The following is a 25322-nucleotide window of genomic DNA, read 5'->3' as shown; positions in this document are numbered from 1 at the left end:
CCAGACCAGACTCCTGTATTTCCCTTTGTACTTCAACACATGCTGTTTCATGGAGTGATAGAAACCGTTCCTCCTTTCCAGGTTGGGAATGGTCTTGATTCAAGGATGTTTTTAGTGCCAAAGAAAGAAAATTACTGGAGACCAATTCTGAATCTTTCTTCCTACACTTTTGTGATAGTGGTCATGTTCAAAATGCTGTCACTTCACAACATCTCTCTTCTTCCTCTATTTCCTGGTAACACTAGATTAAAAAAACATCCAGACTTCAGTCTTTTCTTATGGTTTTGTTTGTCTGGATCACATCATTTCTATATCTTACCCTCTGGATTTCCACCAAGAGTGTTCACAGTGTTTTGCTCCTGTTATAGCTCATGGCAGGATACAGGGTATCCACATGTTTTCATATTTAGATGACTTACTTATCTTTGTAGAGTCTTTTTCAAAGCGTCAGAAATCCCTCACTTGAGTGAGAGATCACTTACACAGGCTGGGATTTCAAAAGAAAATTCATAAGTCTTTTTTTGACTCTTACACATGATTGTGTTTCTAGGCGATCAGCTGGATACCTCCAGTCAAAGAGCTTTTCTTCCATAGGAAGAAATTGATCTATATCTAAATCTATTTCTAAGGTTTTCCATTCAGAATTTTGTCACTGCGAAAGAATACATCAGGATTTTCTCTCACGGTATCTGATTTTCATGATACCCCTTGCAAGACGTCTAATGAGAAAGATATAGTGGTATCTGAAGTCTCTCTGGTCCTTGCACCAACATCCTTTATCCTTTCAAATTCCAGTGCTGGGGTTTGTCAGAAGAGAAATCACTTGGTAGAGACAGCAGATATCCCTAAATACAGGTCTCCCCTTCTCCCTCCGTACTCAAAAAGCAATCAGACACCTCGGACTTTGCTTGGGAAGCAGTTTAATGATGGATACAAGTGCAGGGTGTGTGGTACAAGGACAGATGCAAGCACTAAATGTAAGAAAGATGCTTATCCTGATCAAGACACTCCACCCTCTGAGTCATCTTTCATCCCCTGGGCCTCTTCAAGTTGATACAGACAATACACCACAGTCTTGTGGTACATCAGCAAGCAATGGGGAACCAGGTCTTAACTTCCTTTGCGGACTAGCCATGTTAGCTTGGGATATAGTCTACCTCTGCAGGCATCCAACATTCTCTCAAAGCAAAATTGTGTGGCAGACAAGCTGAGCACATCAAGGGCACAGACCCTCATGAATTGAAACTGGATCAGGGAGTTTTTCAAGATTTAATCCATCTGTGGGGATCCTTAGACTTAATTGCCTCCTCACTGAACAATCAAGTGTCAAGATTCTGCTGCAGGACTCCATGCAAGAGGGTCTGGAAGACAGATGCTTTTTCCTTTCCTTGTTCCGGAATGTTTCTGTATGCTTTTCCATCCTTTCCACTGATATCCAGGGAACTTCTGAAGATTCATAAGGAATCCCCCAAGGTCTTTGCGGTGACTCCCTTCTGGCCCAAGTAAGCAATAGTTCTCCCTTTTGGAAATGGCCAGGTGTATTTACAACAAGATGCCCTAGAATGGGTCTGCTCAAACAAGAGATCAGGGGTGTTTGGTACACCCCAACCCGAGTCAACTTCAGTTGACTGGATGATAAGGTCTTAGTTACCTGTAGGCACCTGTTTACTGAGGATGTGCGGCAGATACTAATGGAGGCAAGTAAGCTTGCTACAAGAAAGTCATATTTTAGCAAATGGGAAGGGTTTTCTAGTGAGAGCCACCAACATGATCAGCACACATACTGGGCTGGTGTTTCAATGTTTTTGCAATATATGGGCGATTTTACTGCTCCATTAAGGTTCATCAGCCATTTCAACGTGTGCCTGTGGATCCACCTTTTTCAATGCATTTTCTTGTCAAAACGTGTTTGAAAGAGGCTTTTGTATAAGAGGCCTCCAAGAAAACCAGTGGCCCTTCCGGATGCAACACTTGCTCTATTTGAATCCGGTAACCTGGCTGACCTGAGGTTCTTAAGTTTTACTGATTGCTCTGTCTTCAAGATGAGTATGAGTTGTGTTCTCTTATGGGTGAGTCAGCCCCATCTCATTTTCCACAGCAACATAGATTATTTGAGAATTATTCTTTTATGCCTAAAGTGGTATCTGAGTTTCCTTTAAGCCAATCTATCCAGCTCCCCATTCTCTTTCCTGACCCTAAAAATGAGTGAGAGAGAATACTCTATACCTTGCATATCCACAGACCACTCTGGTTCCGTCTTGACAGAAGTAAATCTTTCAGCAACTTCGTCCTCTATACTACATTTGCAAGGCATTACAAGCTTGATTTCTTGTCTGGGTCTTAAGACTTTGTTAGGACCATTCTCTAGGGGCTCTTGGACCCTTCCAACTCCTAAATGTTATAAGCTAGGTTAATCTAACTATATAGCTAAGGCTACTGCAGCAGTGATCATTGTAGTAAATAGTACAGTTCTGTAAGTAAATGTAACTTAACAGTAGATGTTTGAATGTAACAGTAGATGTTTGCATGATCACTGCTGCAATAGCTGTTCCCTGCCATCATCCTCCCCTTGTTTTTTGGTGGGTTCTTTAGCCAGGATGTGGACATTTTTTTTGCTCCTTTCAGACCTCTGCCTCCCTGTCTGTTGGCATGAAAGCTCTGAAGGGCTTGGCATCCAAACCGGTCTTTTTCTCCGTCACTCAGCTTGAGCTGGCTAAAGGTTTGGGCATGTAGAAGGTGCCCTGAAGCTTTGGAAGCTGACCAGCTGTTGTATCCTATACAGGATATAATCCATATTGCTAAGACTACTGCAGTAGTGATCATTCAAATGTGTACTGTACTGTAATAGTTGTATTTATTTGCACAACTGTACTATTTCTGCTTAAAGCTTAGCCTTCAAGAGACATGTCTACAAAGTGCATAAAGTGGATAAGCTGATTTTTTTCCTCCCAGAGAACTGGCGCTACAGGTTTAAAGCATGAGGTGTGATTTGTTCTGCTTTTCTTGCAGGGATTCAGATAGATCGCTTGATATCTTTGATGAAAAGATTCACCCTCTTACTGTAAGTACATTTTAATTGTTTACCTTTCACTATAGTTAAAAGGGACCATTTCTGTTAATGTAGCAAAGCAAAGTTGGAAACGTAGCTTATATACTACTGCTGCAAGAAACCCTGTTTGATGGACTCTTTTTCACTTTATTTTCAGTATACCATTAATAACCTACAAATAAGGGTGATTGTTAGTGAAAGACAAAAGTATTGAGCTTTAGCCTTCCTAAAGAAGTGTTAACGTACTGAAATTCTGAGGGCTGTAATTACAATATTTTAGAGCAACAGAAGCACAAGTGTGCGTCTTAACTGGTACAGTCCAGGTTTGTAGTTTTACGGTTTGCATAAGTAGCGTCGGGAGGGGGAGGTGAACTTTCCTGGAAAACCATTTAAAAGGTATAAAGAAGAGTTGAGAATGTGTTTAACAGTTGCATTTTTTTCCAGTGTGTCAGGACTCCTTATTGGATCTCTCAGTTCTTATAGAGGCCCTAAACAAAGTTCTGTGTACATTCCACATTTCATGTTGCCTTTAGCTCACCTGCTGATATGGATATTGTTTTTTTTAGTAGTGGCTACAAAGCCACAAAAGATTAAACTTTTAAGGTAAGTGTCTGATGTGGTAGACTTATTGCCAAGGTCTCTGTCCCCCTCTCTCTCAAATTCCCATCACCTTAACCCAGTGTTAGTGTTTGCCTTGGATACCTTTCATGTAGGTTGGTCTGCTGACCTGGACAGCCAGTCAATTCAGATAGTGTAGAGTGTGGGTATTGACGTAGACAAATTCCTTTCTTCAGGAATTTAAAATGTCATCTTCTCTCTGGTCTGACAGCATTATTCGGCTTGACGTGCTTTTCATAGTTTAATGGATAAACAATGCTGTTCAGTAGTGGTTAAGCCTGTGGTTTTGCACTGGTGAGTTCATCACTTTTTGAGAGTATGTTCTGCACTTGTGTGGTCGTAGAAGTTATAGAGAAATAATATTTTAAACCTTGCATCTTAGAAAAACCCAGGAAGAGGATAGCATGAACAAATAAGGAAGCTGGAATGGTCTTACCAGATGTTTTAAAACTAATAAAGCCATGGCAAGGAGCAAAAAGGCTGACCCTGATATCGTTCTACAGAATGAGCAAGAATACCACTACTGGAAAAGAAGCCATTGTCCATCATTGTAGGTTAAAACCTTTAAGTTGCAGTATCATGTACTGTTCTGGTCTTTTCATTTCTGTAAAAGCTATAGATGAGTTAAAAAAGGGTAATTGTGAGGTGATGCTCAGGGAAGAGTTAAGACAGGCACTGGGTGGCAGTGAAGAGTTACTGAATAGCTGGGTAACTACAGCAGAGCTAGCAAGAGAGATGGCTGGAAAGGTGCTTGGTGTGACATCTGGAAAGAGGAAGGAGGACAAGGAGACCTGGTGGTGGAATGAAGAAGTACAGGAGAGTATACAGAGAAAGAGGTTGGCAAAGAAGTGGGATTGTCAGAGATGAAAGTAGACAAGAGTATAAGGAGATGAGATGCATGGCAAAGAGAGGTGGCAAAGGCTAAGGATAAGGCGTATGAAGAGTTGTATAAAAGGTTGGACACTGAGGGGGGAGAAAAGACCTGTACCGATTGGCTAGATAGAGGGACCGAGCTAGTAAAGATGTACAGCAGGTAAGGGTGATAAAGGATAATGAGGGAAACATACTCACAAGCAAGGAGAGTGTGTTGAGCAGATGGAAAGAGTACTTTAAAGGGTTGATGATTGAAGAGAATAAGAGAGAAGGTTGGATGATGTACGGATAGTGAATCATGAAGTGCAGTGGATTAGCAAGGAGGAAGTAAGGATAGCTATGAAGAGGATGAAGAACTGAAAGGCTGTTGGTCCAGATGACATACCTGTGAAGAATGGAGAAAAACTGTTTTGGTACCGATTTTTAAGAATAAGGGTGATGCGCAGAGCTATAGTAACTACAGAGGGATTAAACTGATCAGTCCCAGCATGAAGTTATGGGAAAGAGTAGTGGAAGCTAGGTTAAGAAGGGAGGTGATGATTATTGATCAGCAGTATGGTTTCTTGCCAGGGAAGAGCACTACAGATGCGATGTTTGCTCAGAGTGTTGAAGTACAGAGAAGGTCAGGAGGAGTCGCATTGTGTCTTTGTGGATTTAGAGAAAGCATATGACAGGGTGCCTAGAGAGGAGTTGTGGTATTGTATGAGGAAGTTGGGAGTGTCCGAGAAGTATGTAAGAGTGGTACAGGATATGTACGAGGGTAGTGTGACAGGGGTGAGGTCTGCGGTGGGAGTGACAGATGCGTTTAAGGTGGGATTATATCGAGCATCAGCTCTGAGCCCTTTCTTATTTGCAGTGGTGATGGACAGGTTGACAGACGAGATCAGACAGGAGTCCCCGTGGACTATGATGTTTGCAGATGACATTGTGATCTGTAGTTGGGAGTAGGGAACAGGTGGAGGAGACCCTGTAGAGGTGGAGATGTGCTCTAGAGAGAAGAAGAATGAAGTTCAGCAGGACTAAGACGGAATATATGTGTGAATGAGAGGGAGGATAGAGGAATGGTGAGGATGCAGGGAGTAGAGGTGGCGAAGGTGGATTAGTTTAAGTACTTGGGATCAACAGTTCAGAGTAATGGTGAGTGTGGAAGAGAGGTGAAGAAGAGTACAGGCTGGATGGAGTGGGTGGAGAAGACAGTCAGGAGTGATTTGTGACAGATGAGTACCAGTAAGATTGAAAGGGAAGGTCTACAAGAGGGTAGTGAGACCGGCTATGTTATATGGGTTGGAGATGGTGGCATTGACAAAAAGGCAGGAGTCAGAGTTTGACGTGGCAGAGTTGAAGATGTTGAGATTTGCACTGGGTGTGACGAGGATGGACAGGATTAGGAATAAGTATATTGGAGGCTCAGCCCAGGTTGGAAGGTTTGGAGACAAAACCAGAGAGGCAAGATTACGTTGGTTTGGACATGTGCTGAGGAGGGATGCAGAGTATATTGGGGAAAAGATGCTAAGGATGAAGCTGCCAGATAACAGGAAAAGAGGGAGGCCTAGGATAAGGTTTATGGATGTGGTGAGAGAGGACATGCAGGTGGTTGGTGTGACGGAGCAAGAGGCAGAGGACAGGAAGAAATGGAAACAGTTCATCTACTGTGGCGACCCCTAACAGGAGCAGCCGAAAGAAGAAAAGCCATAGATGAATGCAGTTCATAGAAAGGGAGCAAAATAGCTCATGGTCTTCAGCATAAGTATTAAAAGGGGAGTCTATAAAAAAGCTCAACATTTATGGTGTGGAAGAAAGGAAACCGGATGAGACTTAATGGAAACTGGTTAACAGTACGAGGATATATAGGGTCTTGCTCAGTTATTTTTTTAGAGAGAGTAAGAGAAGTGTGAAGTATGAGAACAGGAGGAGACTGTATGAATATGCAAGGTGAAGGGCTCAAGGAAGAACAAGTACATGTGTAAATTATTTTTGACCTTCTTGCCTACTGACCTCCATGCCACTTAGTTCGTTTCCCATTTATTATGCAATGTAGTTGGAGTTTGGAGCAAGAGCCAGTCATGATGTAAGGGCCAGTATACAGGCAGACCCAAAGGATGGATGTTTTTTCCTGGCTGTCCGCTGACCCCTGTAGTGCTGCTCCATGGTGTGCACATTTTCCAGTGCATTTGCCAAATGTAGCTACTGTGCAGTGCACAGCTTGGTGGATGTGGACTTCTCAACCCGATTACTACTTCCAAACCTCCCTCCCCCATGATGGGCAAGCTGGCACCAGCTCACCCCCCTCGTATCCGTCTTCATTTGCTAGGTTACTAATCAGTTTCAGATCATGTGGGTCTGAGTCAGGACTTCACCATGCTGCACTTCAGGTATCAAGTTAATTGACTCCATTATCCAAGTCACACCAAACTTCCTAAATCCTTACTATTCAAACACCCTTCTAGTGTCTTCTACACTCACTATACATTTTCCTTTAGCATACCTCAACTTCGAACTTATAAATACTGGCCAATCTTGTAAAGGCTCTATATAAAGTAATCTGCTTCCACTGTTACTGTGCTTTTATGTTTTTTGTATAAATACTGTAAACTGTAATTTTCTTTTTTTATAAATGCTATGTCAATTTTGCTAAGATTTAAGATTTCTGAAGTTCTATGTGAAATTGTTAAACTACGTATTCTCTGTATGTCTTGGAGCTTTTATCCCCAGGCCTCAGCTGAAAATGGACTTTTTGTCCAGTCGGACTTTCCCGGTAAACAAATGTAAAATAAAATAAAAAATTGGAGCAGCCTTACCAAAGAGTTTGTCCTTTGGCTTTTCCTGGTTAGGGGTCGCCACAGCGGAACTCCGGTCTGCTGATTGGTAGTTGATTTTTACGTGCCGAGTTACCAGCCCTGACGCACAACCTTCAACGAAGGTACACCCATTCACGCATATCTCCACGCAGAAGACGCTCTAGCTGAGAATCGAACCGGACAGCGTCTTACTGTAAGGCGACAACGCTACCGCAGCACCACCACCGCAGGTACCATGTAAATTAAATCTTGAGATAGACTTTGGGCCAGACTTCTGAGGGGTTGGTGGAAAGGATCACATGCCACTTAAATGAAAGGTAGGAAAAACAGACTTGATAGGCTAAGTGGTTGTTCTTTGCCTTCTGAATTCATGTTTTTTTCAAGAGCTGCTGCAGCACTTAAGTGTTACTCTGGACTTCTTACATGCATATTACTTTTCATGTGTGCTTTGAAATATTTTTTCATCATGTATTCTGTTTCATGCCACACAGTTTATTAATCTGTCAGTTTCCAGTATATCACCCTTTTAGGTCATTGTAACAAAGTCTTAAGCAGCTGGGGTCCTTTTAGTGCTTTAATTTTTCATCTTGCTGGTACCCTGCCATGTCTGCCTGTAACATGTCAAGTTCAAGGTATGATGCTATAGAAAGACTGGATGCTTATCCCTCTGGAATTCACCATGACTTCTATGTTTACCATACCTGTCAGAATTCAGGATAGGTCTTGGGTGTTAACTTTGTCCCCCATGCTGAAAAGAAATCAGTAAAAACAATCTTCCCTCAATGGAAAATGGTCTTACCTTGTATAAATATGTATTTACTTGACCTGTGATGCAGAGGAGTATAGCCCTGACTGTTATAATAGCGATTCTTGCTCATGTAGAGGGCCTAGGAGTTGTAGGAGCTACTTGAAAGAAGTAGGAATCTCAGGGGGATAGGTGAAGGGATTGCAGTACTAGGAGCGACTCTTACAGAATGTAGGGGGAACAGGATCCTTGAATTAAGTTTTCAAAATGCAGCTTGGCTCAGCAGGAGTCACCTTAATTGTGTACATAGAGAAGTGTAATACACATCTGTGTAAGAAAACATCTTCATTAGCTTTACATGGCTGCCAGCTGTCCAGCTAGCTGCTGATCATCGTGTTTCACTGTTGCAGTCATTACACTTGGGTTATCCTGCTGGCAGGCTACCAGCAGTCGGCCTGAATTCCAAAGTCTTGGTCCGGCATCGGTTGCTGTCACCTCTTCCCTGACGTCAGTGCGCCAGGGGTGTAAAAGGTGCAGCTGACACCATTTTCTTCAGTCTTTCTTGACGCGTGGTGCCCGAAGCAAAAGCAGTTCGCAAGTGCCGGTCGGCCGACTCCTGAGATTTCCAAAGACGAATTTCAGATCTGAAGTCTTCATTAAAGCCAAGTACCCCGTTGAGGAAACATTTTTCTTGCTCCAGACCGATGTCAGAAAAGGTTAACAATTGTATTTCTTGTGGGAAGCAAATACCTCATAAGGATTTTCATTCTTACTGTATTCCTTGTCTAGGCCCTGATCACAACGTTGCTAGCTGTCGGTTTTGCGCTAGATTTAACCAATGCACTAAGCGTCGGTATGAATTTGCCTTTCATTACTTTGGCCGAAGATTCAATTATATAATGCCGTCGGAACAGCCGATGACCGGAGTTTGCAAAAAGCGCAAGGAAAAAGAAAAGGGACAGGCATCCGAAGTACAAAACAGACGAGGCTACTGCTAAGCCAGTCGCTGGTTCTCAGTGAGGCGCTTTCACAGCCCCTGACACCCGCTGCCTCAGAGCCACAGGCCGTTGCCGACTCCCACGTGGAGCCAACTAGGCCTCTGGATACTCAAGGTATTGGACACTCTGAAACTATCCCCTGAGATGGGTCCGGAGCCGCTGAGCAGGCATCTGCTTCTGAGGGTGTTTTCAGACCTACACAGTTATATATTAAGCCAACCACAGCTTCAAAGGCAGACTAAAGCAGCTCTAAAGACAAGGAAACAAGTACAGCATTCTCCTGGACAGACTTCCATGCCTAAAAAACAAATGCTCAAAATGGCCGAAGACCTAATTACCTTGATCAGGGGTTCCCATCCCCCTCGTGATAAGAGGCCTAGGCAAGAGACAGAATATGAATCTTCAGATCAGGTTTCCATTTCCTCTGACTCCTCCTCTGAGCAGGAATACTCTTTTTCTCCCTATGAGGATTCTGATGCTGAAGAATCTATCCCTTCAGCCTCTCCTGAGGATTATTCTTTTGGGGAAACCTTGCATACCATGAGGGAGCACTTCCACTGGGAGAGCCAAAACTACTCAGAATCAAAGAAAAGGCTTAGAGATTTCCTTTTACTACCTCAGCACAGGCCTCTTGCTATTCCCCCTATGTTAGACATTGTGGATGATGTATTTTCAGAGTCCGGCCATTCTTCTGACTCTTTACCCCCTGCCCCTGTTAAACCAGACAGATACTACAGGGTTCCGGATTCACATAAATTTCTTTATAAAAACCCTGCTGCTGACTCAGAAACCATTTCTCAGGGTCCCAAAGGGGTCAAGGCTTCCACTGCAAAAAATCATATTCCCTCTGATAGGGATTCAAGGGCACAAGACAGATGGGGGGAAAAAGGTTTACACGTCTGCTACTTTGACAGTTTAATGCCCTCATAGCCAATTTCATATGCTTAAATATCAGCAATACTTAATGTCACTACTTAAACAGAAAATGTTGACTAATTCTGATTGTGCAGAAAATAAGGAAATGCAGGATTTATTGCATGCAACTGAACAAGTGGGAAAAAGCATACATTGCAATGTGGTTTTGATTCTCTGGAGGCCTCTTGCAGGGCCACAGTTATGGGTTCTGTCATTAGGAGGCATGCTTGGTTAAAGGGACAGAATCTGCCTGATCATGTTAAAGCAAAAATTATTAGATGCTCCATTACAGCATGATACTTTATTTGGTGTTAAAGCAGAGGAGGTGTTGAAGAAAATGGAGAACAAAGCGAAATCTATGCAAACAGTAAAAGATTTCTTACAGGTACAGCCACCCAGATTTAGCAGGAACTGGCCAACAAAGAATTGGTCCTTTCCAGTGTCAGGCCACAAAGAGGCAGGTACAGATGCCCCAGAGGCAGCCCCAGCCCCAGGGCTCATACAGGCCTAAACAGTGGGGCGCTCCTACCTCCAAAAGTGGAGAAGACAAATCACAGCCATACAGGAAACTGTCCCAGTGACTTTCCTCTGCCAGCACCAAGCACTTACTCTTTGGCAGCCCCCTTGTGGGGAAAACTAGCACTTTTTTCTCAGAATTGGCACAGGATCACCCAGGACAAATGGGTCTTGAATATAGTGTTCCAGGGCTACAGGTTCCACTTTCACACCCTGCCAAGGGCAAAAGGTATGCCAGACTTGCCACACAGTCAGTGGGCAGAGGCGCAAAAACAAGTTTCATCCCTCATGGACAATGAGGGCCATTCAACAAGTACCACAGCAAGAGCAGGGACAAGGATTTTACTCAAGACTTTTCTTGGTACCCAGAAAGGACAAAGCCTGGAGACCAATACTGGACCTGTCTATTCTAAATACTTTTCTGGATGTTCCAAAATTCAGAATGTTGACTCTACAGCAGGTTCTGCCCATGCTGGGCAAGAAGGCTTGGCTTGTAACTTTGGACCCAAGAGGCATACCTACATGTACCAATCAGACAATCTTGCAGAAGATACCTCAGATTCATAGCTGGCTCAATGCACTACCAATTCTCTGCACTGCCCTTTGGCTTATCTACTGCGCCCAGGGTCTTCACAAAATGTCTGGCACCAGTAATTGCATTTTGCAGACAGAGGAATTCAAATATATCCTTATTTGGACGACTGCCTTATTCAAGCAGAGACCAAGGACATTTTACCAAAACATATGGCATTTGTAAAAAGATTATTAATTTGCCTAGGGTACACAGTAAACGAAAAGAAATCAAAACTAGTACCCTCTCAAGAGATATTCCTGGGTGCAAGCTTAAATACAATTGCCCAGATGGCTCATCTCACGCCGGACAAAGGCAACTGACTTCTTACTTCAAAATGTTGGCAACAAAGACCCAGTTATCTGCAAGAAAAATTCTGCAGGCTTTGGGCTTCATGGCATCCTGCATTCCACTAATTCCATATGCCAGACTGCATATGAGGAAACTACAATGGTATCTAAAAGGTATTTGGACTCAACATTTCTACAGCCTGGAAACATTAAATCTGGAGTAGGGACTTCATTTGTCAGCAACCGGTGGGTCTTGGATCCGATATCTGATCCGAGCCGGCAACTATTTATACAACTATGGATCCGAGCTCCTAGCTCCTCCCCTCACCCATAATCCCCTGCCAACCCCAAATGACCTCAGATCTAGTTTGCCGCTCTAGAGTGTGTCAGCTGGATTTTGAGCTCCTGGCAATTATTGAGATAAGTGTTCCCTTTTTATCTCTTTAGCCTTTTTTTCTGTCAGTTAATTAGTGTGTGTGTATTAGGCTTCCCTTTAGTCTGTTAACTTTTAAATTTTTAGCATTTACCCTCCCCTCGCTGGTCGTTAGTGTGATTGTGTGTGCTTGCGTTTGAGGCCTTGTGTGTTTGTGTAGTGTTACTTAGTTTTGGGATATGTCAGAGGCCCCAAAGCCTATTTTTTCTAAATGCACCGAGTGTGGCCATAAGCTCTCTCCGGCGGATGGCCACACTCGGTGTGTTCGGTGCCTTGGGGTTGAACACCTGTCCTCGGGATGCACGATTTGTGCAGGGTTCAAACCCAGGGCACTGAAAGAGTGGAGGTCGAAGCTGGTCCTGGCGGGACTTTTGCCCCCAGAGTCGGCTTCGGCCTCCGCTACTCCCGTGGCACCTCCTCACCCTGTGGTGGTGGCCACTCCTGCCCCCCTTCCGGCCGGGATTCAAACGTCCACTAAAGCACCGGAGGACAGGGAGGCCAGGAGGGAGCAATAGAGGGAGAAGCACCACAAGCGGCGGGCCGAGGCCTCCGCTTTGGCCCCCCCAGCTAAGTGGGCTTCTCCCTCCACGGCTTCCAGGTCTCCTCCTCCTAGGCTCCGATCACCTTGTTTCTTCCCGGGACCTGAGGAGGAGGAGGCCCGATCTCCGTCGAGGTCATCGAGGCGGCACTCCAGGCCTGCCTCGGTGGCCTCATCGAGATCCACTTACAGCCTGTCTGATGCAGACTTGGACCGGATGATGAGAAGGTTCATCCAGGCCCAGCTGCAGATGTGAGTGCTCCTGCTTTACACCCTTTTTTGCTCCGATCACTCCTTCTCCGACCCGCTTTCCGGGTTCGGAGCGCTTGGAGCCGGGCAGCGTTGGAGCCGGGGGTTGGTCGGCGCCGACAGTACTGGGTACTTCGGATCCGACCCTACCCTCGAGTCTGTCTGTTCCATCGTCGGATCCGACCTCTCGGAGCCATGGCCCGAGCTTCGGATCCGAGGGATTCAGTGTGCCTTCGGCTCCATCCAGGTCGGAGCACACTGGTCCCTTGGATCAGACTGTCTCGGCGCCGGTTCCGATCCCTTCATCGGATCCGAGTGGGAGTCTGCTCTCGGAGCCCAGAGAGAGTGGCTCCCCCTCGGCCTTCGATGTAGTGGAGAGGGCTCTGTCGAGAGGATCCAGATATCCGGCCCTTGTCTCTGCTCCGCCCTGCACTCCCTCTCTGCTGGGTCAGGCTTCCATCACCCGGCCACAGGGACAGCCTGCTTCGATTTCCCAGGTTGTTCCCTTGGAACAGGACATTGCTAGTGGGACCTCCTCTGACAGCCCCCCCCCCCCCGAGGAAGTGCTTCGCAAGCATAAGTGTAAGAGGAGGCACGTGGACTCCCCCGAGTCCTTAACAGAGGACACGGATTTGGATGAAGGGGAAGGCTCCCCAAGGTCACCCCCTGAGGATGTCTCCTTTGGAGACATCATGGAAATGCTCAGGCTCAGGGGGGGTGGTCTGCCCCCAAAGCTTCCTCCAAGTCCGTGTTCCTGGAGGCATTCGAAGCAGGCCCGTCTACCTCTTGGGTGTCCCCTCCGGCTGACCCCCTGGTGGACCTTGTGACCACCAGGGCATGGAAGGAGCCAGACACTGTGGAGCCAATCCCTAAGCTCCCGGATAGGATTTTGAGTCCCCCTGCAGACCGGCCCCACTGGAGCAAGGGTCCCCCTGTAGATGCCATGTTGACGGCGGCAGCCACTAAGAGGGAACTAGCTCAGAAGAGCCCCTCGGTCCATCCTCCGAGCAAGGAGTCCCGCTCGATGGATCACCTTGGGAAGCGGGTATTCAGTTCAGCGACCTTCTCAGTAAGGTCGCTGAACTACATGGCACATGTCATCAGGATGCAGCGGGATCTTATTAAAGAATACGCTGCCCCCCCCCCCCCGGAGTCCATGTCGGCGGAGGACAAGCAATTGCCCTCCACTCGTATGGCCACTCTGAGATCTATTTCTAATACCTCTATGCGGCTGTTGTCTCACGCACTGAGGGAGCCGCTAGAGCTAGCGGAGCTAGTTATGAGACGCCAGGCCTGGCTCCGACATTGTGACTTCGTGGAGCCCTTCAAGGCGTCCTTTGCGAATGCCCCCTTTGATGGTTCTGCTTTGTTTGGCAAGACCGTTTGTGAGACACTTGTCCAGAGCGAGAAGGACGGGAAGATGTTGTCTGCCGTCGTAGTCCGCTTCTCTGCTCCCCAGAGGTCCTTCTCCAAGAACCAAAAGGGACAGAAGAAGATGTGGTTCCGGAAATCGCAACAGTGTTAAGTTGTCTATCTCGCTTTCATTCTTGCTGGATGGGTCCGGAGCCGATCCTCTGCTCCGACTCAGCCACTCTAAAAGCTCGAGAGCTAGTTCCACCGGCTTGAGGCTCCCCTATATCCCACAATGCTAGGCGGTAACTCCTCAGATCTCGTTTGCCACTACAGCGATCGAGGTGCTTTTTCAACCGGCTCGTCAGGTTAGTTGAAATATTTAGTTGTATCACTAGATAGACCCCTTTAAGTTAGTTTTTCCTCATAGTTTTAGAAGTTAAATAGTTTACTCCCTTTCAAAGTCAAGTTTCCCCACCTTTTCTCCTAAATTTCCTAATTTTATTCCCTTGGGCTTTAGGCCCAGTCCCTCCCTTCCTTAGTAGTTGGAGTGACTGTGTTTTTGTAGGGATTTAATTTCTAAGTTAATTACTATTTTTTAATTTAAAATTTTACAAGTGTAATCGGTTTGTGTGTGTGTGTGTGTGGTTACACTTGGACTTTTCTTGGTCATGTCCAAAGAATCGAAGGTCTCAGGCTTCAAGAAGTGTGACTCGTGCTGTCAGAAGATGTCTCTGACAGACGGTCACACTTCTTGTGTTTACTGCCTGGGGCCTTTGCACCTGCAGGACTCATGTGCTGTTTGCCATGGCTTCAGCCCTAGAGTCCTGCAGGAGCGAAAAAATAAACTTATATTAAGGGGCTTATTGAAGCCTGAGGGTCCCTCGACTCAATCCTCGGGGAAACCCTCTAAGCCTTCCAGATCTTCGGCTCCGGTCTCTGAGCCGTCTTCTGGGGGTCCTAAGGCTGTCCGAACATCAGCTCCGGCCGGAGCTGATGAATCTCGAACACATGCCCCTACTATTTCCTCGGCTCCGGCCGGAACCGAGGAAGACATAACTGAGTCGGCTCCGATCAAGTTGTCGGAACTGACATCTAGGAAAAGGTCCCAATCTCCATCTATCGGCTCCGTTCATTCGGCTCCAGCATCACCTTTGCTGTCTGAATGGAGCCATAGATCTCACTCCTGTAGGTCTTCCAGACTATCGGATCATGACCTTCAGAGAGTAGTGAGTCGACTTCTTAAGTCCGAGGCACTAGCCCAGATGCTTCAAAGTCCGACTCAACAGTCGAGAACTATTCCCATTACTCAAAATGTTCCTCCTCTGACTCTTGAGTTCGGAGCCGGGGCGGCTCGGACCCAAGACTGTGGTGGCGTCGGAACCGATACCTTTGTCTTCGGTGCCGTCGTCTGCTCCGATGTCTTCCTTGGAGGAATCTCGGCGCCGGACTTCCCTCCGGCTCCGAGGGGGCGAGTGGCATCGGACCCTTGTCCGACCCCGCTCTCCCTCTCGGTGCTTCGGCGCTGGTGAGTTCGGCTCCGACATCGGCCTGGGAGCCATCACTGTCGGTGCCGGGGGAGGTTTTCAGCTTTTCGGAGCGGAGACCTCCGGCTCTGCCTGACAGGGGTGCCTTCGAGGTCATGAGGAGTGTGTTAGAACCAGGTACAACTCCACAGTCGGCTCCTTCTGCCCCTCCCTCCACGGTGCCTCCGGTGATTTCTGCTCACTCTCTCATCCCCGACCGTAGAGATCCAACTCCTCAAGTTTCCTCAGTGGGGATCTCATCCTCTTCCGAAGGCCTCTCCTGACCCGGTAGGAGAGTCCCCTAGGAAGAGGCAGTGCAAGAGGAAGCACATTGACTCCCCTGAGTCTGTCACCTCTGACACTGATTTAGAGGATTCTGAAGGTTCCCCTCGTTCCCCCTCTGAAGATGTCTCCTTTGCAGACATCCTTGAAATCTTAAAACAGAGGGGGAATTGGCCAGCCCTCAACCCTTCAGAGGATGAATCAGTGTATCTTGAGGCGTTCGGCTCTCGCCCTTGCACCTCCTGGGTGTCCCCTCCCTTTGACCCCCTTATGCAAGTGGTGGCAAAGGAGGCCTGGGTGGCTCCTGATTCAGTGGAACCCACCCCCAGGAGACCATCAAAATTCATCACTGCCCCCAAGGACAAAGAATTTTTAACCAAAGGCGTCTCTGTTGAAGCTATGGTGGTGGCTGCGGCCACCAAGAAGGAGTTAGCTGATCCTTCAGTGCCTGTTCATCCTCCTAAGAAGGAGTCTAGGTCGATGGACAGGTATGGGAAGCGGATGTTCTCGTCAGCGACCTTTACTATGCGATCGCTGAATTACCTGTGTCATTTCACTCGTCTTCAGAGGGATTTGCTCAAGGAAGCGAGCGAAATGTTAAAGGACCCAACAGCTGCGGGTTTTCGGGATAGAATGAACTCTCAGCTGGCAACCCTTAATTCTATAACTAACTCCTCCATGCGCCTCCTTTCATATGCGGCGGATGGAGCAAGTAGAGCGGCAGGTACAGGTGTAGCCTTGCGTCGGCACGCCTGGATGCGGCTATGTAACTTTGCGGACCCTTTCAAGGCGTCCTTCACTAATTCCCCCTTTGATGGACTATCCCTCTTTGGTCCTCAAGTGAAGGAAACCCTGACTAGGTGCGAGACTGATGGCAAAACACTCTCTGCCGTCTGAGTCCGTTTTTCTACTCCTCCTAGGCCTTACCCCAAAGGCCAGAAAGGGGGAAAGATGTGGTTCCGCAAACAATCTCAGGGAGATTTGCCTGACGCACAGAGTCGATTCCCCTCTAGAGGCAGAGGGGGGAACAATAATGGTAGACGCCGTCCTAGAGGCAGAGGGGGCCCGCAGAATCAGGGCAGTCGAGAATCCTTTTCCGACAAGCCTTTTCAGCATCCCTGAGGTGTTGCCCGACTGTCCACCTTCGGAGGCAGTCGGGGGAAAATTATCGTTGTACCCAGAAGCCTGGCTATCCCTAACTCAAGACAAGGGGGTACAGTCTATCATTTCCGAAGGCTACAGAATCCCATTCCTTTTCATTCCGAAGCAATCCAAAAAATTCCTTCCAGACGTTCCACCCAGTCAAAGGGAGCAAGCAGCATTAGAAATTTCAAAGCTGCTCGCAAAAAGAGCCATTCAACCAGTTCCAGCAGACCAAACAGGATCCGGAATCTACTCCAAATTCTTTTTGGTTCCAAAGAAAACAGGGACTGGAGACCCATTTTGGATCTCAGCAACTTGAACAAGTTTGTCAAGAAAACAAAGTTCCGGATGGTCACGCTGCAGTCCATTCTACCCCTTGGGGCGGGACAACTGGATGTGCTCGATAGATCTCCAGGACGCGTACTATCACATCAGAATGAGTCGACGCTCCAGGAGATTCCTCCGCTTCAGGCTGGGAACCAGTCATTTCCAATTCAGAGCCCTGCCCTTTGGTCTCACTACAGCCCCCCGAGTGTTTACCAAATGCATGGCAGTGGTCGCCTCTCATCTGAGACGACAAGGATTCCAGGTGTTTCCTTATTTAGACGATTGGCTCCTTACAGCCCCCACCAAGCATCTTTTGCTTCTCGCCAGAGACTACACCTTTCACACATGTCAGGCACTAGGCATTTCAATAAATTTCGAAAAGTCTGTCTTGTCGCCTTGTCATTATTACCTTTATAGGCGCAAATCTAGACACAGTCAACATGTCAGCCAGACTCTCAGAGCAGAGAATAGCAGACATGCACAGACAGGTCTCTCTTGTCTTGCAGAGCAACAAAGTCAAAGCCAGATTGATCCTGAAAGTCTTAGGCATCATGGCGGCGGCCATCCCTCTTCTACCATTAGCTCGCTTCCATATGAGAATTTTACAATGGATGCTCTTCACACAATGGTCTTTTTAACGACTTCCAATGTCCCATCCTATTCGGATAACTGTCGTGCAAGAATCATCTCTCTTGGTGGATCACATCTCCCCAGCTCTACCTAGGGAGACCTTTTGTCCCTTCCCCTCCGGTTGCTACAGTGACAACGGACGCCTCCCTGATCGGGTGGGGGTGGGGGGGCATTACCAGGGCAGGACGGTCCAAGGCATGTGGCAACCTTTCGAGTGCCACTTGCACATAAATGTCCTAGAGATGAGAGCAGTGCTTCTAGCGTTGCAAGCCTTACAAGACTCTCTTCCCAAAGGAACTATAGCAATTCAGACAGACAACATGTCTGTAGTGTGGTACATCAACAAACAAGGCGGAACCAGATCTTACCCCCTATGTCGAGAGGCACTCAGACTGTGGCAATGGGCGATTTCTTCTCAGCGGTTTCTGTTAGCAACGAACATTCCCGGGAAGTCCAATGTGATTGCAGACAAATTGAGCAGAGCTATTCTCATGCCTCACGAGTGGTCTCCGAAGATTTCAGTGTTGGAGAAAGTTTTTCGAAAGTGGGGCCGGCCTTGCTGCGACCTTTTCGCTACTCCCCAAAACAGGAAGTGCGATGATTTTTTCACCCTCTTTCCCCAACCAGGCCACCCCAGCAGAGACGCTCTAGTACACGATTGGCCCCGGGGACTTCTATATGCTTTTCCTCCCTTCCCACTGATATGTCAGCTAATACAGAAAGCCATCGCTCAGAAAGCCTCCATGATCCTTATTGCCCCTTACTGGCCTCGACAAGTTTGGTTCCCGTTTCTCCACCGTTATCTGTTGGAGCAACCTTGGCATCTGGACCCAGTTCCAGACCTCTTGACCCATCAGTCGGGTCAGTTGCACCACTCCCTTCCTTCTCTGAACCTCACAGCGTGGTTCCTCCAATTCCAACTCTAGCCAGGCTTCCTCTGATATCTCGCTCAGTTAGAGATATTTTGATAGCCTCTCATAAATCTTCCACTCGGAAGATTTATCATAACAAGTGGAAACGTTTTTCCTATTGGGCGCAGTCAAAGAATATAGATCCTTTCACTGCTTCCATTCAATCAGTTCTAGACTTTCTAGCCGAACTTTTCCACTCAGGTTCGTCTCCGTCTACCGTCAGAGTTCAATTGGCAGCAATATCGAACTTTCATGTTGGAGTCTGAGTCCTCCATTATGTCTCACTAACTCTGCAAAGCCTTTTTAAAGGGAGTTTTTCTCCTCAAACCACCAATCAGGGATCCTCCTCCTCAATGGGATCTCAACTTGGTTCTGGCGTCCTTAATTCTTCCCCCCTTTGAACCTGCGGCTTCATGTTCAATAAAGTTACTATCTTGGAAAACACTCTTTTTAGTAGCTATCACTTCAGCTAGAAGAGTCTCTGAACTCCATGCTCTGTGTAGTCGACCACCTTATCTTGTGTTTCATAAGGATAGGGTGTCCTTGCGTACTAACCTGTCCTTTTTGCCCAAGGTAGCTTCACTGGCAAATTTGAATCAAACCATTGAGCTTCTTGTCTTCTTCCATAATTATTCTAATAGGTCAGAACAAAAGTTACACTGTTTAGATGTTCATCGCCAACTTGGGTGCTATTTAGACAGGACCAAACAATTCAGGAAGTCTGATCAACTGTTTGTTTTTTATGCAGAAGGTAGAATGGGCCTTCCAGTTTCTAAAGTATCTCTCTCTAGATGGCTTACTTCGTTGATTACCCTTATGTATGAGATCAGACATCAACAGTTGCCATCCAAACCCAGGGCTCATTCAACTAGAGCTTTAGCCACTTCTATAGCTTTCCAAGATAGGCTGCCTATTGATTCGATTTGTTCTGCAGCTACTTGGGCTTCTCCCCATACCTTCATTTCTCATTATAAGTTGGACTTGGCCTCTAGACACCGAGCCAACTTTGGTTCCACTGTACTCAAGAGTCTGTTCCGATAGACCACCCGGGACAAGGTGCTAGGGACGCGGTCCCATCCAGCAAGAATGAAGGCGAGATAGACAACTTAACATTTAGAAGTTATGTACCTACCATAACGTTCCATGTTAGTTGTCTTCTTCTCGCCTTCTTTCTTGCGTCCCACCCTCCTTCCCCCTGGCCAGGACAGATCTAGAGGAGTTTTCTTTTGTTCCTTTTATGGAATTTACTTGCTGGGCTTAGCTTTCAAACGAGATCTGAGGAGTTACCGCCTAGCATTGTGGGATATAGGGGAGCCTCGAGCCAGTGGAACTAGCTCTTGAGCTTTTAGAGTGGCCGAGTCGGAGCCAAGGATTGGCTCCGGACCCATCCAGCAAGAAAGAAGGCGAGAAGAAGACAACTAACATGGAACGTTATGGTAGGTACATAACTTCTAATTCCCAACCTGCTCCAGACAACCAGTCCTTCCGTGGCAGAGGAGGACAGGGAGGATGCCGCCCTAGAGGCAGAGGGGCCCAGAGAAATTTTGGGTCCAGAGAATCCTTCTCTGATCGGCCCAAGCAACAGCCCTGATGGGTTGCCCGACTGCTCCACTCTGGAGGCAGTCGGGGGGGGGGGCGCTTCTCAAGGCATCTGGTGGCATGAGAGTCCATCACGTCAGATGGCTGGGTGCTTCGGATTATATCCAGAGGTTACAAAATCCCTATGCAACATGTTCCCAGACTCCGGAACCTCCCTGATGTACCACCCGATCAGAGGGAGGCTGCAGCCGCAGAAATCCAGCAGCTGCTAGAAAAAAGGGCCATCCAACCCATCCCCCCAGACCAGCTCTGATTAGGGTTCACCTCCAGGTTCTTTCTGGTGCCAAAAAAAGACGGGAGACCTGAGACCAATTCTAGACCTTTCCCTCTTGAACCTGTCGGTAACCAAGGAGAAATTCCGAATGGTCACTCTTCAATCCATTCTCCCCCTGTTGCGGGAGAACGACTGGATGTGCTCAATAGACCTCAAGGATGCGTACTACCACATTTTAATGGGCAGACGATCCAGGAGGTTTCTCCGCTTCCGGCTGGGAGTCAGCCACTATCAGTTCAGGGTCCTTTCCTTTGGCCTCACCACAGCCCCCAGGGTGTTCACCAAAGTTTTAGCAGTGATAGCGGCCCACCTGAGACTTCAGGGAATGCAGGTCTTCCCGTACCTGGACAACTGGCTCCTGACCGCCCCAACAAGGCACCTACTCTGCTCAGCCAGAGATTTTTTTCTCCGCCTAGCTCCCCAGTTAGGCATCACGATCAATATGGACAAATCCTCCCTTGCTCCGACACAAGTGATAGACTTCATAGGGGCCAGATTAGATACGAGAAGTCTGTGAGCCTACCTCACTTCGGAACGACTACAGAATCTGAGATTACATGTGCAGGCCATCCTCCAATCAGAAGCTCCACCCATGGAATTGGTCCTGAGGGCACTGGGCTCTATGGCAGCGGCAATAACACTCCTTCCATGCGCTCGCCTAAACATGAGGGTACTACAGTGGACCCTCCAAGTACAATGGTCCTTTCAGCTTCTTCCTCTCAATCACCCTGTCTCCATCAGCAAGGCTTGCAGGAGGGCCCTGTTATGGTGGCTTCATTCCCCAGACCTTCATACAGGCCGCCCCTTCTGCGCTCCACCTCCTCTCGTCACGGTGACCACGAACGCTTCTCACCTCTGGTGGGGGGGGGGGCATTGCTCAGGCAGAACAGTCTAAGGCACATGGAACGACAGAGTCCTCCCTGCATATCAATGTTCTGGAGATGAGGGCAGTGCCGTTAGCATTGCAAGCACTTCACAACCTTCTTCCCGTAGGAACTATTGCGATACAGACGGACAACATGTCAGTTGTCTGGTATATCAACAAACAGGGGGGAACCAGGTCTCATCCTCTCTGCCGAGAGGCCATGAGGGTGTGGGAATGGGCGATCTCCACCAACCACTTTCTGATCGCAACGCACATTCCGGGACGGTCCAACATTCTGGCGGACAGACTCAGCCGCACTATTCTTTCCCTTTACGAGTGGTCTCTCAACTCCCCAGTAGCGAAGCGGATTTTTGCAAAATGGGGGCAACCCTGCTGCGATCTTTCTGCCTCTCCCTCAAATACAAAATGCGACAACTTCTTCTCGCTGATTCCCCCACCAGGGGAAATTCCGGGAGACGCTCTAGTGCATGCTTGGCTGCCCGGTCTACTTTATGCCCATCCTCCTCTACCCCTGGTGCTAAAGATGTTACAGAAAGCCTCTTGGTTGGGGAGCAAAATGATCCTCATTGCCCCATTCTGGCCTCGACAAACTTGGTTCCCTTACCTGTGATCTCACTTGGTGAATCCTCCCTGGATTCTGGATCCCAGCCCGGATCTAATATCCCACCCATCAGGCTTACCGACCCCGAACCTGGACAACCTGAAGCTAGCAGCTTGGCTGCTCCAGTTCCACTCTTAATTAGGACTCCCGGTATCTCTTCACCAGTCAAAGCCATCTTGGTGGCAGCGCATAAACCTTCCACCAGGAAAATTTACCGCAGTAAATGGAAGCGCTTCTCCGTCTGGGCGGAACATCATAATTTGGACCCCTTCACTGCTCTGCTAACGTCCGTTTTGGACTTCCTTACCGGGCTCTTTCAGCAGGGGGCTAGCTGTTAGACAGTCAAGGTACAATTGGCAGCCATCTCCCATTACCATGTAGGACACGAGACAGGTCCTTTGATGTCAGCTAAACTATGTAAAACCTTCCTCAAGGGTACTTTTCTGCTCAGGCCCCCTATCAAAGAAGCCGTACCCCCTTGGGACCTATCCCTAGTTTTTCAGGCCTTGACTGCTTCTCCTTTTGAACCAGCTGCCTCGGCTGATCTTAAATACCTGTCTTGGAAAACAGCATTCCTGGTAGCCATCACTTCAACGAAAAGAGTTTCGGAACTTCAAGCTCTTTCCGTAAAACCCCCTTACTTGGTTTTTCATCAGGATAGAGTGTACCTCCGGACCAATCCATCCTTCCTGCCTAAGGTGGCCTCAGAAACTAATATCAATCAGTCCATTAACCTACCTGTTTTCTTCCCTAATTATCAAAATAAAGGAGAGTACAAGCTGCATTCTTTAGATGTGCACAGGCAGCTGCGTTTCTATATTCATAGGACTGCTGGTCACAGACAATCTGATCAGCTGTTCATTTCCTTTGCCAAATTCTGTTTGGGTAAAGCCGTTTCGAAGGTCATCTTATCACGCTGGATTTCCCAATGTATCCTTCTAGCTTATGAGGCTTCTGGGAGGCCCGCACCTCAAGGGGTTCGTGCAAATTCCAATCGCTCCATATCTACTTCTGCTGCATTCAGATCTAGAGTCCCCTTGGATGATATTTGCTCGGCAGCCGCTTGGGCCTCATCTCATGCCTTTATCAACCACTACAAATTGGATGTCATTTCCAGAGGGAGAGCATCCTTTGGCTCCGCAATGCTCCGGAACATCCTTCCATGATGGCCGCCCAAGATTCAGGTAGCTGGGGACTCTGTCCCACAGGTTGCTGACAAATGAAGTCCCTACTCCAGATTAAGAAGTTATGTACTCACCATAACGTTCCTTCTGAGTAGGTGGCTTCATTTGTCTGCAACCATCCCCCCCTCCTTCCCCCTGGCCTTCAGAAGAGTTAGTTTGGTGGTATTATCCTGCCTTTTCCTGTTGGGATACCTTTTTAGGTATATATAGGAGGGCAAACTTGATCTGAGGTCATTTGAGGTTGGCAGGGGATTATGGGTGAGGGGAGGAGCGTGGAGCTCGGATCCATAGCTGTATAAATAGTTGCCGACTCTGATCCGATATCTGATCCAAGATCCACAGGTTGCAGACAAATGAAGCCACCTACTCCGATGGAACGTTATGGTGAGTACATAACTTATTATCCTCCTTCCTTGCCTGCAACAGGAGTTTCGATGGTGGGCACAGACCTGTCACCACAACAAGTGACAGCCATTCAACCAACCCACAAGCCAAACAGTCAATAACAACAGATGCATCAGAATTGTGCCTGGGGAGCCCACATGGCAGGAAAAGGTATTCAGGGCACATGACCCACAAGCCAAAGGCATTTTCATATCAATCAAAAAGAGATGCTAGCTGTTCAGAATGCCCTGACAGCTTTCAAGGATCTACTTCATCCAGGACAACAACTGATAGGGATGGACAATACTACAATCGTGGTACATAAGCAGGGAGACGCACATTCCTACCCCCTCTGCAGACAAGCCATGACTTTGTGGGACACAGCATTGACTTATCAAGTATAACTGCAAGTACAATTCCTGCCAGGAAAGATTAATACTCTGGCAGACGAACTAAGCAGAAACGTCACGGATCCCCACAAGTGGAAACTGGATCCACAAGTCTTCAGCATGATAACAAAGGAATGGGGATGCCCAGACATAGATCTATTTGCCTCCCCCACAACTGCCAACTACAGAGGTTCTGCACAAGGACTTAACGCAAGCAAGCATGGAAAGTGGATGCTCTATCATTCAGCTGGGAAACCCTAACAGTTTATGCCTTTCCTCCTCTGCCTCTCCTCCCCAAGGTACTCCTAAAGGTCAGACAAGAGAAGCCAAAAATGATTCTGATTGCCCCAGACTGGCCCCACCAGCACTGGTACCCAATCCTAAAGAGCTTGTCTCTAGGCCCAGCCTGGACATTACCTCTAATTCCTCACTTACTGACCCAACAAAACAATCGGATCCTGCGCAGCCAACTCAGGACCCTAAATCTGGCAGCATGGCGGATAATGTAGCCATTCAGAACACACCTCTCTTTAAAGCAGTGATGGATGCTATTTTGGAGGCCAGGAGGCCCAGTGCCAGAAAATCTTATGCAGAAAAATGGAAGAGATTCTGTGTTTGGAACCAGGCACAAGGAATTAACATGGTTGTACCAAATATTCCTCAGATTTTGCAATACCTAACTGAGATGCTGGACAGTCCTATCCTTTTCATCAATTAAAATCCATGCCTCTGCCATTTCAGCTCATTACAATACGGAACCGCCTCTTTTTTCTCATCCATTGCTAAGGCAGTACCTCAGAGGGGCCAAAAATTTAAGACCCCCCCAAGGAGAGCACCAGTACCTGCATGGGACCTCAACTATGTCATGGAAAAACTCTGCCCTCATTTGAGCCAGCCAAGACAGCTGAGATAAATTTTTTATCATGAAAAACAGCTCTGCTCCTAGCAATAACCTCTGCAAGAAGAGTCTGAGTTACAGGCACTCATGGCTGTAGAACCTTTTATCATTTTCCATCCTGACATTTATGCCTAAGGTAGTGTCCAGTGTGGCCCTTAACCAAACCATTCATTTTGCCTACCTTTTATCCAAACCCACAGAATAAGGGTGAGACTCCTACATTCTTTGGACATACACAGGCAGCTACGCTTCTACTTGGACAGAACTAAAGCTTTCAGAAAGACTGAGCAGCTCTTAGTGGCATATTCTGGAGGATCACAAGGAAAAGCCATCTCTAAGCAGACT

The 25322-nt window shown here is 47.4% G+C and overlaps 1 protein-coding gene across 1 annotated transcript in view; it reads left to right on the top strand.

Moving 5' to 3' along the window:
• Positions 1-25322, top strand: part of CCNYL1 (cyclin Y like 1) — a 1025424-nt gene that overhangs the window by 465808 nt on the left and 534294 nt on the right. The window contains exon 6 of the mRNA XM_044060538.1: positions 3010-3061. Within this exon, the coding sequence (XP_043916473.1) occupies positions 3010-3061 (52 nt within the window). The remainder of the gene's footprint in view (positions 1-3009; positions 3062-25322) is intronic.

The sequence above is a fragment of the Protopterus annectens genome, chromosome 2.part0 (genome assembly GCF_019279795.1).
Source record: "Protopterus annectens isolate FY-2018-M chromosome 2.part0, PAN1.0, whole genome shotgun sequence".
NCBI classification, from domain to species: Eukaryota; Metazoa; Chordata; order Ceratodontiformes; family Protopteridae; genus Protopterus; species Protopterus annectens.
This window is presented reverse-complemented; position numbering and strand designations above follow the sequence as displayed.